The sequence below is a fragment of the Palaemon carinicauda genome, chromosome 7 (genome assembly GCF_036898095.1).
Source record: "Palaemon carinicauda isolate YSFRI2023 chromosome 7, ASM3689809v2, whole genome shotgun sequence".
Taxonomy (NCBI): domain Eukaryota; kingdom Metazoa; phylum Arthropoda; class Malacostraca; order Decapoda; family Palaemonidae; genus Palaemon; species Palaemon carinicauda.
The window spans coordinates 87,143,535-87,159,579 of record NC_090731.1 but is presented as its reverse complement, the minus strand read 5'-3'; the positions used below and the strand labels follow the sequence as shown (position 1 = coordinate 87,159,579).

The 16,045-nt window shown below is 39.0% G+C and overlaps 1 protein-coding gene across 8 annotated transcripts in view; it reads right to left on the bottom strand.

The window, feature by feature from the left end:
• The window catches only part of LOC137643956 (protein bric-a-brac 1-like), an 89,533-nt gene that overhangs the window by 52,967 nt on the left and 20,521 nt on the right, over positions 1-16,045 (bottom strand). For 6 of the 8 annotated variants that reach the window (XM_068376747.1, XM_068376750.1, XM_068376748.1 and 3 more), the window contains one exon: positions 4,241-4,331. In XM_068376747.1, the coding sequence (XP_068232848.1) occupies positions 4,241-4,331 (91 nt within the window). Of the gene's footprint in view, positions 1-4,240; positions 4,332-5,772; positions 5,902-12,727; positions 12,863-16,045 lie in introns of those variants that run through there. The other 2 variants (XM_068376751.1, XM_068376755.1) reach the window with 2 other exon arrangements.

The following is a 16,045-nucleotide window of genomic DNA, read 5'->3' as shown; positions in this document are numbered from 1 at the left end:
GGATTTAGGGATGGTAAATAAATCCTTCGGCTCCCTGCCCCGAGGCAAGTGTTCCTCCGTCAGCGAGGGCCTGGAAGGCTCTGCTGGTCAACGGGCGGGATGGTAATCCGCCTCTGGAGGGAGCAAATCACGCCCAGTCAAAGGTCGTACCTCCTTAGGCACTATCTCGACTGGGGAGGGACGAAAGGAGTCACTGTAGCAGGTTACCCTGTCTTCCTTGGGAAGAGAAGGACGGATTCTTTTCCTCTTCTCCTTAGGTCTAGCCTGTGGGACCTTGAACTGCAAGGGGCTACCTTGGAGTTCTTGCACACTCTCTTCCTGAGGTCTCTTGCGAGGGGAGAAGGGTTTCTCCCTACCGGAAGGACCCGCAGGAGCGGAATCCTCCAAACTCCTCCTAGTGTCAGAAGGAGGGGAAGCCCCCGGAACGAGAGGTGGGAGCAAAGGAATCCTCGCAGTGCCTCCTAAGGACTGGGAGCGAGGAGTGACCCCGTCACGGCCTAACGTATTATATTGAATAATGCTCAAAGCCATGGGGGCCAGGGGCTCCTGTAGAACTGAGAGGGAGGTCCTTAGGTATAAAGTACACAGCTCCTTGGGCTTAGCAACCTTGGAAGGTTTCTTAGCCCTCTTGCCTGTAGGAGGCTTCCCACCAGGCAAGATCGGCAAAGGCCTACCCTTTGGGATAGGCTCTGGGCGTTGTCACGTAGGTGACTGACGTCTCTGAGGTAATGGAAGCCCTTGAGACTGGAGAGACTGATGGACGTCTCTCCTGGCAGAAGAGTTTCCCCAAGAGGAGTGACCTTTTGCAGCCAAAAACGGCGATGATATTTTGTCCGAGGACGAAGCAACCACCGATGTGGTTTTTGTGAGGATGGCAGACCGTGACAAACCTCTCTAGCACGAGATGCTGGAATGTCAAAAGCTGTGGCTCCAAACGCATCGCGAGACGCTGTTCTGTCGTGTGACGCAGCACAACTAAGCCAGAGCAAGAGGTGGAAAACCAGGAGGGGGAGCAACCGTGGAGTGTAAACCCCAGTCGCGTGACCCATAGGAATCCACGCGACGAGGACCCCGAGGAACCTCGTCACTAACTCCTGTAGGATGGATAACAGGATGAGGGCTGCATGAACCCGGAGGTTTAGCATAGCAACAGTCACGTGAGCCCAAAAGCTCTGCGGGACAAGAATCCGAAGACTCTCTGTCATGAAAGTGAAACTATACATGACGAGGGTCACGAAAACCGACAGGTTCAGCGTGATTGCGTGAACCCCTAGGGTTCACGCAACGAGGAGAGAACTCCCTGCTAAGAGAACCCAAGGGTTCAGCGTAGCATCCGGAACGAGAGCCCGTAGGCTTAGCGATACCAGTGTTACGAGGCCCCGAAGGGTCAATATAACAGGAAACCACAGTTTGCCTGCCATGAGAGGCTCACGGTAACCTGGGTTGCGAGACCCCGAAGGGTCAGCGTAACAGGAGACCGAAATCTCCGTCACGAGAACCCGAGGGTTCAGCGTGAATGATGGAACAAGAGGCCAAGTGCTCAGCGTAACCATCGTTACGAGAGCCCCGAAACTCGGCGTAACCCCCGTTACGAGAGCCCAGAAGCTCAGCGTAACCATCGTTACGAGAGCCCGGAAGCTCCGCGTAACTGGAACTCGAAGGTTCCAAGTCGCGAGAACCCGAAAGTTCAGCACGACGGAGGCCCAAAGGACTCCTGGGGTCATAAGAACCCACAGAATCAACATGACGATAGCCTGAAGGCTCATGATTCCGCCAGCCCAAAAGGGTGATCGTCACAAGACACCTAATGGTCAATGTGAGGAGAACCAGCGGGTTCAAAAAGACATCTCACAGCCCGAGAAGGAGAACGTCCAGGATAGAGAGGGGTCACAATCCCTTCCACCCTATGATCCTCCGAAGAGGAACGTAGAGCAGACTCTGCCCGTAGGGGAAACTGATCCAGCTCGAAAGCTACCCCCTCCGAAGGGAAGATTTGTTCTCCCGAAGGAGAACATCGTTTAAGACAAGGCTCTCCCTCCACCCCTGGATTGATTGATTTGAGGTTTTCTAGTATCCTGACATCTAAGTCCATTAACGCCTGGGGGAGAACTGTAAACGTACGGGGACTGCCGATGCCCAGTGGTGGTCTTCTCTCACTGAACAAGAGATTCATTCCTCCGAAGGGAAAACCTGCCTCAGAGAAAGCTCTGCCACCGTCCCTGGTGGATCAGCAAACTCCTCGGCGTCAGAAACAGACTCAGAGCCTGACCAACAGGTAGCAGCGCCTGCGCCAACACAAGAAGAATCAACTTCCGCGGAGGAAGGAGATGACCGCCTTCTTTCCGCTCCCAATTGAAGGAGTTCGAAGAGAGCTTCCTTTGAAGGGGGACCATCGATGCCCAGCAATGGCCAAAAAGGATGCAAGATCCGAGAAAGAGCAGGCGCTCCCCAGGGGAATGGAAGGAGCTGACTCACTAGGGGAGTCATCGTCGTTACCTACCCCACAGGGTTGACCTGGAGTCACAAGCCCTGCGCTGCTACTTGGCCGAGCCCTGGAAGGACCGGGCAGAGGAGCAGCTTTGGAAAGAGATTGGAGGGTAGAAGAAGCAGAAGCCCATGATTTCTTTGATTTCGAGGAAGACCCTGAAGGCAAAGAATCGCGCTTAGACTTCTTCTTCTTACGCCCGAACCTCTCCCACAGGGAGGCAGGCCACTCCTGACACTCAACACAGGTGTCATCCCGTGAACACTGATGGCCTCGGCAAGCTGGGCACAGAAGGTGAGGGCCCGTCTCAATGGATGACATAAAGGTACTGCAGGTGTGGCCTTCGGGACCAGGCCATGTCCGCATACCGGGACTGCACTTACAAACACCTGTAACAAAAGAAAATGAAAAAGTAAATTACTAGTCAAGGCAAGTCAAGTTACAGGAGAAAGAGACGGGATGTCTACACTCTACCGAGCCAAAAGCAAAAGTGGTTACTCAACCGACTGGTGTGAGTGAGCAGAGAAGCCGGTCTACCCCAACCCCTACCGCTAACTAGCGGATGGGGTGGTTATTCCTCACTAAAATTGTCTTGGCTAGTCTTTCAGCTTTGCCAAAAGTAATAACCCCTATAAATAACGAAGTGCTTGTATTTGCGCCGGAACAAACAAAGTATATACTGTATTATTCAAAATGTATCAATAATTTTCATCACCCTTAACGTGAACTGCAGTAAGTAAACAGTATAAATTATCCACTCTCAATATTTTTCATAACATAATGCAGACCAATTGTGCTAAACAATCCACATGTATCAGAGGATAAACGTAGGCACTACAGAATTATGAATTGACTTCTTTCAAAATAAAATATGCCGTCAGAACACCACTTGAGGAATCATGCTAAATTTCAGTATTCATTTACAAAAAAATGAATTAACTGTCAACAGAATATACAAAAGTATCTATCAAATGGCAAATACTTATATTCAAAAAAAAAAAAGAAAAAAAGAAAAAACATAATTACACATGAACAGAATTACACAAAACTAAAGGTTGACCTGCAATCTTCGATTCCCAGGAAACAAAGGAATAAAATTAATGTAATATAGTAATTATTAACCATATAAAAGACAAAAGTTTAAACTAAACTTTTTCTAGACCTAATATCAGAACACACCATGAGACGGAAAGGAAATAAACAGAGGTGAGAAATATGACTCCAATATATAAAGTGAAGTAGTAAACTTCCTTTTGGATAAAATGTTGCATGAGCACCATATAACCTGGGTGAAGGGCATCTATACAACACACAATAGCGAACATTCAGTGAAAATTATATACAATTAAAGCTATGTAATTTTAAAACAGTCTTCTCTGAGGGCCATAAAACCTAACCTTACATGACCTGTTTTAAAAATGCAAAGAATTTGCAATAAAATGAGATATATCATCATAATTGTAACTTTCATTAAAACCTCCCAAAAAAGATTACGTTTAATCAAATTTACAGGTAATTTACAAAAACTCCTGGAAGAGGAGTCTTGTAGGATTCTCAGAACTGTCAAAATATCCATAAATATTCTCTTACCATCAATTCTAATTCATCACCTACCAACTAACATCATTTACAAATAACTGTATGATTCAATCAAGCTGTGATTACAACTAGAGAGAGAGAGAGAGAGAGAGAGAGAGAGAGAGAGAGAGAGAGAGAGAGAGAGAGAGAGAGAGAGAGAGATGCAAATACTCTTACCTGGTCCCTGAGTATTGTAAGAATATCAGCAAAAGTGGATTTGTGATTATTCCACTTCAACGACAGGAGCTCATCCGTCATTGTGTTTACTCTGTAAGAAAAACAAGAAAATAAGTTTAAATTTGTTTTGGGTATTCAAAGCAGTGCATTCAATAACAAGATTGCAAAAGGTTTGTTCCATAAGATATTATTATTAATATTATTACTATTATTATCCCCATCACAATTATTACTTGCTAGGCTGCAACCCTAGTTGGAAAAGCAGGATGCTATAAGCCCAGGGGCTCCAACAGGGAAAATAGCCCAGTGAGGAAAGGAAACAAGGAAAAATAAAGATTTAAGAAGAGTAATAACATTAAAATAAATATCTCCTATATAAACTATAAAAAAGTTAACAAATCAAGAAGAGAAACAAGACAGAACAGCGTACCCAAATGTACCCTCAAGCAAGAAAACTCTAACCTAAGACAGTGGTAGACCCTGGTAAAGAGGCTTTGGCACTACCCAAGACTAGAGAACAATGGTTTGATTTTGGAGTGTCCTCCTAGAAGAGCTGCTGGCCATAGCTAAAGCGTCTCTTCAACCGTTAACAAGAAGAAAGTGGCCACTGAACATACAGTGCAGTAGTTAACCCCTTGGGTGAAGAATTGTTTGGCAATCTCAGTGTTGTTAGCTTCACTGTATGAGGATAGAGGAGAATGTGTAAAGAATAGGCCAGAATATTCGCTGTGTGTTTGTGTACTGTAGGTAGGCAAAAGGAAAATGAACTGTAACCAGAGAGAAGGATCCAATGTAGTACTCTCGAGCGGTAATATTTCAAAAAAATATTTTAAATTGTTTATTAATAAAATATCCTGCATATTTTCTAGGCGTGATTTTTTTTTAAACAATGAAGAGCCAACGTTTATGTGGTCACAGACACACATACATACATATAAACACACACACACACACACACTATATATATATATATATATATATATATATATATATATATATATATATATATATATATATATATATATATATACATACTGTATATATATATATAGTAATTTAATCAGCCATCTATATCACCGTATAATACCCCTTCCTCTCCCTAGACGTATTAATAACCTAAAACCCTTTTCATATATCATATATGAGAGAGCTATTCTAACTTTGTTACTGATCTTAAAATATTTTATATTTTCCATTCATCATTTCTCATATACAGTTAGTTATTTCCTTGTTTCCTTTCCTCAATGGGATACTTTCCCTGTTGGAGTCCCAGGGCTTGTAGTATCCTGCTTTTCCAACTATGGTTGTAGATTAGCTGGTATAAATAATAATAATAATTATAGTTCTTTGCTCTACCAAATATTATTTGGGTTCATGTGCAGGCAGAGTGTTTTTTTTTTCCATCTAAAGCATTGCACTATGCAGCAACCAATTAGAGAACACTTCAGGAATGGGAGCATGGAGACATACTGATATGGAAACGTCTTCAAGGATAAACAAACGGAACAAAACACAATATATGCTACAGCCACCTATTATTGAAAATATCTCATAGTCTCTGAAATCGATATATTCTTCGTTGGTCTTCATTATCTTATTGCACTCTTGACGTGCGTTTGCTGCGGATGTGATGATTGCAGATGTGCAGGTGTGATCTAAAGAAAAATACCCGAAGCGTGTACAGTATACAGTAGAATTCTATTCACAGACTATTTTCTCGGTCAGGTAGAGTCTTTTCTGATTATTCCACAGATACGTGTTTACATTTCAAATATTTACTCCTCACTCCATGAAAGGTCCTTTATCCCATAAATTAAATTTCCATCGCTCCTAACACATTCTCATAAGTTGCCAAAGCAAAGGTGCAGCTTCGGTAAAAATTTCGTTAGAACAATATTAACCCTCTCCGTTTAAGTAGTAGTGATGATACCAGTCATAAACTAAAAATGCAACTGGGTGTTAGGTAGTGGGATTCTTGTTCAACTAAAAGAAAATGAATGAGCTTCCTAGAGAGCAACCAAAACGTGTTTTGTACTATCCACGCTGAAACATACTGGTATGTTAAGTATTAAAAAAAGTAATTTCATTACAAATGAGTCATATATTACACATACATACATACATACACGCATATATATATATATATATATATATATATATATATATATATATATATATATATATATATATAAAATGTATAGTTAGAAGAATCGGTCTGTTCCTTCTTCAATTATGAAAAATAATTACCTTACTGAGATAGTTTTAAAATTTTCGGTGATCAATCTATTCTGAAAAAGTTTTAATTCTTTTATTCTACCCTCTTTCCAGTATTGTTCTGTTTGGTGTTTAGGAGCCGACTCTCACCTTACACACACTCACACACACATATATATATATATATATATATATATATATATATATATATATATATATATATATATATATATATATATATATATATATATATATATTATAATTAAAAGAACCAGCCCGTTCCTTTTTCAACTGCGCAAAAAAATTGCCTTACTGGGAAAGTTTTAAGATTTTCGATAATCAATCTATTCTGAAAAGTTTCAATTCTTTTATTCTACCTTCTTTCCAGTATTATTCTCCTGTCTGGTCTTCAGGAGCCAACTATCACCTTACACACACACACACACCCATATATACATATATATATATATATATAATATATATATACTTACATACATATATATACATACATACATACATACATACATACATACATACATACATATATATATATATATATATATATATATATATATATATATATATATATATATATATATATATATATCCATATATATATATATCCATATATATATAATATAAAATTTAGCAAGAAGAGGTTCTCTTTTGCACTTATTAGAGAATTGGTAATTTTACCTCATTAGGTAAATGTGTTTGTTATAGTTCTATCCCTGCTGATCAACATCTAATTTCCTTACCTCACATATTATCTTGAGGTTTTGAAGGTCTTTTGATAAAACGCTTTAGGTAATTTGTTCCCTGTTTGCAATTTGGTTTTCGCAAACGCCTTGGAGCATATGATGCCAATCTTACTATTTCCTTTGCAGTACCGAAATGCCTTGCTTGTCGACTGGAAGTTTGTAAGACTTGACAGTGTCAATTATGAGGACCTTGTTTTCAAACCCAAACAGTTGGGAGTAGGTGGGTCTCTTCTTAGCATTGTTATTGAATTGTATTAAGTAATATATTGCAGAATTGTTGTTGATGGGCACTACAATGAGTTTAAGAATGTGATATATGTTGTTCTTGGTCCATTACTTTTCATACTATATACACATGATGTGCGGTTTGGATTAGAACACAAGCTCGTTGCATATGCAGATGATGCTACTCTCTTAGCCTCAATTCCATCTCCTTAATATAGATCTAGGGTTGCCGAAGCCGTTGATAGAGATCTTGCTAATGTTAGAGCATGGTACAAATCATGGTGCATAAAGCTGAACCCTATCATAACTCAAGGTGTGAGTGCGAGTATGGCTAGCTCTCTCATTGATAATGTTTCTTTAATTATATACAATTCGTTTTAAATTTTAGGTTTTATTCTAGACTACAAATTTACTTTTGAGAACCGCACTTGCTCCGTTCTCTTAAAAAAAAAAGCCTATTGAAAAAGTCATTTAAGATTTTCGGTGATCAACAATATATTCTAAAGAATTTTTTTAATTCTTTTATGCTGTCTTGTTTCGAGAACTTTTCTGTCTGATCTTCAGTTGCTGACTCTCATAATAATATGTTAGACAAAAACTATGAAATTTATTAGCCATGATCTGGATAGTACTGCAATCTTCAGCGCCGTCATTTAACTAGTTCTTTATGCCTGTTGCATAAGAGTTTTCATAATTCTGACCATAATTTGCATTCAAATCTTTCTAGACTGTACCATTATGTACATAGTACCACATATGCAGTTAATTCTAACATTCTTGCCTTCCCCAACATCAGGCTCAATACTGCTCGGTATTCTAGAAGTTTTAGTTCAGCTGTGATCAGGCTGTGGAATGTTCTTCCGAATCAGGCAGATGAAATGATAGAACTTCATAAGCTCAAATTTGCAGCGAATGTTTTTATGTTTAACAGCCTGACATATCTCTTTTCATAGTTTACATATGATAGTTCTATTGTAACGTTACTACCGATCTTAAGATATTTCTTATTCGTTATTCACTACTTCTTATAAAGTTTATTTATTTCCTCATTTCCTTTTCCCAGTGGGTGATTTATCCCTGTTGGAACCCGGTATTATAGAATCCTGTTTTTCTAACTAGGGCTGATAGCTTAGGTGATGGTAGCAGTGCTAGTATATATATATATATATATATATATATATATATATATATATATATATATATATATATATATATATACATATATATATATGTGTGTGTGTGTTTCAGGAGAAAATAAATAAATCCTAAAAATCGATGTCATAATAACGGAGAGTCTATCAAAATAAAAGTTGGGTGTGGTGTACAAAACCTTTCCGGTTAATTGAGAGCTTTAGTGTGGCACCAAGTCAATGGCCTTTCCAGTAGCCGTCACTTCTAAGAAAAGTTGGAGCCCCTGGGCTTATAGCATCCTGCTTTTCCAACTAGGGTTGTAGCTTAGCAAGTAATAATGATAATGATAACAAGCTAATGTTCATGATAACTGGAATCAACATGAAATTAAAACTTTTTAACTTGCCGACCTTCAGAAACTACATTCTACAGCCTTTTGCCTTAAGATCGTAAACTATGAGGGGCAAGATAATTATAGCACCACAACAACCCTCTGCATAAAACACCTTGAAACAAGGTAATAAAAAAAGGACAGCCATAAAACAAGAGCAGACAGACCTTTCTCATAACGCGAATCATAGTATATCCCTGATTGTGGAAGGTAGTAGGTTGGCCAAGGAACCATAGTCATTGGGTCTTCTGACTTGCCAGACAGTACTACATTGGATCCTTCTCTCGGGTTACAGCTCATTTTCCCTTTGCCTATATATACGCCGAATAGTCTGGCCTATTCTTTATATATTCTCATCTGTCCTCATACACCTTACAACAGTGAGATTACCATACAGTTCTTCTTTGTTCAAAGTATAAACTGCTGCACTGTAATTGGTTAGTGGCAATTTTCCTCTTGGTAAGGATAGACTCTTCAGATATGGTAAGCAGATCTTCTAGGAGAAAGACACTCCTAAATCAAACCATTGTTCTCTAGTCTTGGGCAGTGCCATAGCCTCTGTACCATGGTCTTCCACTGTCTTGGAGTAGTGCTTGAGGGTACATTCAGGCACACGATTCTATCTTATTCCTCTTCCTCTTGTTTTTTTGAAGTTCTAAGTTTATAAATTATATGAAAGCTTCATTCTAATGTTGTTACTATTCTTAAAATATGTATTTTGATTGTTAATTACTTCTCTTATAGTTTGTTTATTTCCTTTTCTCACTGGCCTATTTTGCCTGTTGGAAGCCCTTGGGCTAATAGCATCTAGCTTTTCAAACTAGGGTTGTAGCTTAGCAAGTAATAATAACAATAGTAATAATAATACACATCATTACTGCGTTTATGTCTGAACTTTTAATGATTTACTAACTTAAATCAACATCAGACCTCAGATAGCAAGCTCAAGATATTTTCGTTATTTGGCAAATATGTTTTTTCGTCCATAATAACCTATCAATCAATCAAGATAACGTCACTGAATATCACATTCATAGACTCGCAAGACTATTTTTTTTTTTTTTTTTTTTTTTGAGGTTGGGGTCGCATAAGGTTGCTAGCCATTGGTCAAGAAGCTTCAATCTTTTTCTGGTATTCCTTCGACACTGTCTCCCCCTCTCCCAAACCCTTCGCACGACATTAAACTGTATTCCGTCAAAAAATTTAACTCTTTACCTGTGTTACAAAGGTTTATTTGAAACGTAAATTCCAGACAAGTTCGGTGTTCACGAGGTATTGTGCGTGCACAGATTGCCCAGACCTTGTGTCCGGGCGGGGCTCTTAGACGATCAGTCATAGCCCCCCGTCACGATGCATTACATCCATCCTCGGAATATGTTGCAGCAGTTTTGCAGTTTCCATATATATTCGTGATTTTTTAGTCCTCCTGTTGCCTTAAAACATCCAATTACGGTAGACGGATGCCTTCCTAACCGAAACTTAGCTAACTTGCTAGACAGGAGAGTTACGTTTCTTACTCTGTTTCCCTACCCATCTCAGATTCAAGAGATGTAAATATTACAAGTGTTACAGGAGCATGAAATACCCGGAAAAAAAGTACACACATTTGTCTATGAAACACAAAATTGAAGCGAACGGAATAGGCAACCATAATCACATATTGAATAAAAAATGGCAATCAAGAGCAGGAATTAGAAATATCCATCTAGAGCGCGGAGGACCCAAATTCCCTCAAGGATAACTAGACCAAGTCCAGAGGTAGGTTTCTGGTGCTGATACAGCAGCAGCAATAGGGATTTTGCACGACCTTGGTGGACTGGTTTTATACATGGGGGTGAGAGGGGTTAGATGGAAGGGGGGGGGGAGGGGGAAAGCGAAGGAGTGGTGCAAAAGATCTCATTCATTGCCCCCTGGCACTAATACCTTGGCCATCTCTAAGTGGTGTACAGCCAGATGCAACGAGAGAGAGAGAGAGAGAGAGAGAGAGAGAGAGAGAGAGAGAGAGTGTGTGTTTGTTTAAGTGACTTCCAATGGTTCATACGCGTCAACCGCAATAATCGCTTGATCAAACCTGCTAACAGTAATTTAATCCTTTAGTAAACACTGACTCGCGAATTTGCAATACATATATAAGGACGCACACGCGCGCGCGCACACACACACACACACACATATATATATATATATATATATATATATATATATATATAGTTTAATTACTTGCATGCATCTACAAGATAATTTCCTCTACACTTCATTCAACATTCCAACCATATTTCAGTATTAGAATCTCTTCACACATAATAAAGGGCTATGCCATGGAACCAACCATATATTGTCTAACCATAACCCAACCACTACTGCAACCTAACAAACAACCGTCCCCGCCCCCTGGACTGCTGAGAAGGCCACGGATGGCTAAAAATACAGTGACCTTGTAGGTAAACAGGTAGTCCACCCCCACATGAAAACACTCCGCACGAATATCACGTATGATAAACATTTTATTACCTTAAGTAATACTTGTGTAAATAAATTTTGAATGTGTTCATCGGTTAATGAACGATTTTTGTTCTAATTCATGGAGAGAGAGAGAGAGAGAGAGAGAGAGAGAGAGAGATTTCATCCATTGCTTTTGGTTCTAGCATTCTCCACCATATGCTCAATACTAGTTAGCATTCTAAAACTTCTGTTCCAGTTGTGATCAGATTGTGAAAGAGAATCTTCCCAACATAGCAGCTGCATCGATGGAACCTCGGAAATTTATTCTTGTTGCATTTTCTTTGTCGAACAGATCGACACAAGACCGGTCGTTTATGACTTGATCTAATCTTATCATAATTTAATGTTTTAAATTTAATTTAGGATATATTAATTAATTCCGTATTTACTTTACGTACTAAACTGTTTTCTCAAAATGTCGGAACCTTGGCTTGAAGCATTGTGCTTTCCCATTTAGGATTGTAGATTAGCTGAGAGAGAGAGAGAGAGAGAGAGAGAGAGAGAGAGAGAGAGTTATATTTTTCAAAACAGGTTCACTCCAAAAGAAAGCTTTACAAAACACCCGTTTGTTTATAAGTGCGATAAATCGATACGACGACACTAATTAATTGAATATCAATATAAATGTTACGTGACTATATTCTAAAACAGAATTCATCTGGTTTTGTGAATGTTCAGAGTAACAACAGCTGCTGCCGAACTTTCACACATGTCACCGGCGTAACGTCACGCTTCGTAACTCCTCTGGAAGGGGGTACATTATTGTGAGAAGGGGGGGGGGGGGGGGCACTAGACGTATAACATGCCAGATACTGCTAGAGGGGTAGTTCAGAATGATAAGCATTTTCTCACAGTAAAATAATTGACACTTTACATCAGGGTTATCAGATCTCATATTATGTAACATCGGTGAAGTTTCTTGTTTGAGAAGTACAATTTAACGTTTAAATCACTTGCAATAACTTGCACAATAAATGGGCATTTGGTCTTCCTCAACCATGCAGTGGTATAAAGAGAATAAAACGCCAAACTAGCAACTCTTTAGTGCGCCAGATGGTTCTGTGTTGGCGGGTGCGCGATAATATAAAAGCCAGGTGGTTCTGAAAACGTACAGATGCGGTGGTGCCTAGGAACACATGTACGCACACATTCAACAAAACTGTGGTTGTACGTTGGTTGGAGCACAGAATAAACCTCTCTTTTCATACGGAATCTGAGGAAATCTGATACGGTTTGATTCACGAACCCACTACGACACGTCACCTTTTCTGTACAATCCTACATCGGCATGGCCACAAAGGGCGCATGTGTTCAAGAGGAGTGAGAGCCAGACAGCAGAGAGGCACATCTGTCTTCGGCCCTCACCAACGACGCACTGACAGCATTGGACTGGCAACTGGGATGGACTAGAAAGGAGCGTACGTAGTACACAATGTACCAGAGCGTTTTCTCAACCACAAAACATCATAATGCTATACTTTTCGAAAGGTATTACTGGATGGTAGGAATTCTTCAATGAAATAAAACTAAACATAATTAATTTTGCAATTACACCTTGAAAGAAAATCATTTAAGCCATTAGATATTTCAGGACGTCAATCCTTTAATACCAATCCCTCAGTAAAAATTTATATAAAATACATCACTAATCTACCTTAATTCTCCCTGTATATGATTAACAATAAAAAGGTATACTTCCTGAAATGAAAACAAAAAAAAATGGGTTCGAATCGGTATTGATCCAAATCGAACACCTGGTCAGACACCAGATGGATTGAGGGCCTTAATGGTTAGGAACAAATATTCGCGATTATATTAAAAAAGTGATTATCGGGGCGAGTGGATTTCTTTACTATTTTACTAAATTAAAATTACCTTTTGCCTTGCAAACTTCCAGATTGAAATAGTTCACAAGAACCCCGGAGTTCACGTACATGAAGTTATTTCACATTTCGGATACGTCGATAGCCGTAGTTATTTTCGGTAGGTCTGTTTATTATTCCCCTTATTGATCTCTCGGTCTTCAGGTTACGGAAATGTCTTGCCTGTTTTTTTTTTTTTTCATTGAAAGGAAATATCAATGATTTTCAATGATTAAAGTAATTCTATGCCAGCGGTTTATCCTTATTAAACTAACATGACGATACTAAGCAATCCCTCTCCTTCAAGAGTGGCTTACTGATAGGGCATTGGACTCTGATGTGCAAGATCCGTGGTGTGTGTCCCTCTCAACCTGGCAGCCACAATTGACCCAACCATGATTCGAGGACCAACGTTAGATGAAATCGATGAGAGGGACACAAGACTGGCAACCTCATCCCTAAAGACAAACGGAGAACCGAAAGTGTCTGCCCTTCTGAGGATCAAAAAGTAACTCCCACAAACTAAAACATCACAAAAGAAAACCAAAACTTGGCATGTCATCGCCAGGTTCCCTGGTGGGACTCAGGTTTTCAATGTTTGATTATTCTTGTATGAAACATTCAATGGTCCGTTAATACAACAATGCTGGGCACAATTTAACAATGATTATTCTATTTATTATCACCATCATTAGAGACATTATAAAAAGGGTCTATATTACGCAAGGAAGTCTAACGACAAAATCAAATAAAGTACAATTTACACAGAGATATAAAAAAGTACAGAGCACATTTCGAAAAAATGGTGACAACTTTACATTCTCTATTTAATTCTTTGGCTATAGACAAGGATTCTATAAGAAACAAGACGGCTGCATGACAGGGTATATATCATAATAAAAATAGACCGAGAAAGAAAATAGCTAAATAAGGGAGAAAAGACAAGGAAAGAGGTTTGGCAGATTGCTAATAGAGTTAAGTAAAAATACATACAACGCCTACCCAATACATATTAATATGGCTAGTGAGTAAATCATAATATTTCTGCGATAATTATAAGTTCTGGCACATGGGAACATGGGACGAGGATTCTCTGGTATAAGATCACCCCGCTATAGTTGAAAGAAATAACAAATAAACTCTCACTTATATACCTTTGTTATTTTTTTAAATATATGAGCACAACTTTTCGATTCAATTATGTCTTGAGATCCACACTGGTTCCACAGCAACTTATAAAAACAAAAACTCTTAATGGCCGGTGGAGTTTTGTTTTGCTCCAAGAGCGGTCCCTGGGAAGCAATGGAGTAATATTTAACATCATATATATATATATATATATATATATACAATGTATGTGTGTCAGTGCATATATGCAAACAAAATCTATTTCGATCTCTTTTTGAGACATGGGTGGAAACACACAATTCGTAATTCTAAAAATATTGTAATTATAATGGCAATCATCCACATGAGCACTTAAGCAAGATGACTGCACAACATGTCCCAGACAATACAATAATTGCGGTACCTGTATTCCACCATTTCAAAATGACAATGTTAAGAATACAGGTGCAAGAATGTGGTTCATTAAGCAGGAGATCGGCACTAGATGATGAAGATAAGACAAATCTAGGAAACTGTTATCCCGAAGATTTATAGAGCAGGTGGTAATTTAAAAACAACGAAGTTCAAGGTCTTTCAAGCAATCGTTTGCTTTCCTATATACTGTACACGTTTGTTATTTTATGAGGTCTTTGCACGGGCCCTGTACCACTCAATTATGAGTTCTTCGCACCGATCCTGTATCACTCAATACTCCATAATCCTATGTTATGATAAAAAAAGTATTCTAGATAATTGAATATCAGTGCAACATGAATAGTACTCAACACTATCCAAATCTCTCACTCGTTAAGGCAATGTTCATGCTTATACTACTGATCCATTATGTTACACTAAAATAATGCAAAATGGCGTACTTTGTTTCTACTCTCCCAACTGCATGATCAGCTTTCCCTCAAACGACTTTCAACTGCTGTTATCATTGCCTCAAGAATACGGAAAAATAATTCCCTTTGAAGACGATAGGTGTTAAGTCAAAGATTGTAGACACATAAAGAGGACAGAAGTATTGTTTAAGATCAATAAGAAAATCAAGAGTGTAATGAAAACCGATACACTGATTCTTAGAAAAATGTCAGTTGTAGGCCAAATTATAAACAACACGGTAAGCTTTATCGGAGAATTATTATCATTATTATTATTATTTTTGTCATTTTGATAACCCGTCTTAATTTTTCCCTCTTCTTAATATAGTATGCCGGGAACTTATAGTGGGCTAGCTTTGTCGTTAAAATATCCCTCCAACTCCCATAAGCCTCGCCCCTCTCCCAAATCATGCCAACGTCTATAGTCCTTCCAGCCGCTGTATTTTGTTTCCTGAACATGTTTCTCCCTCTTTCTATCCTCAAATGTGACGGTCAAGAACCCTCAAAATACTAGAATGGCTCAACCTCCTACACTGTCGACCTGTAAATGCTGGTTAAAGCTGGCAGTGACAGGAGAGGAAAACAGTAGATATTGTACATACATTCATTAACCTTACTATTTCACTGAATATCATTCCTCCTGATCCCCCATTCTCCACAAACAACGCCGCAACCAAGGCCATAAAATCCAACTCAATAGGTTCTATGAAAACTACCAGGATGAGATG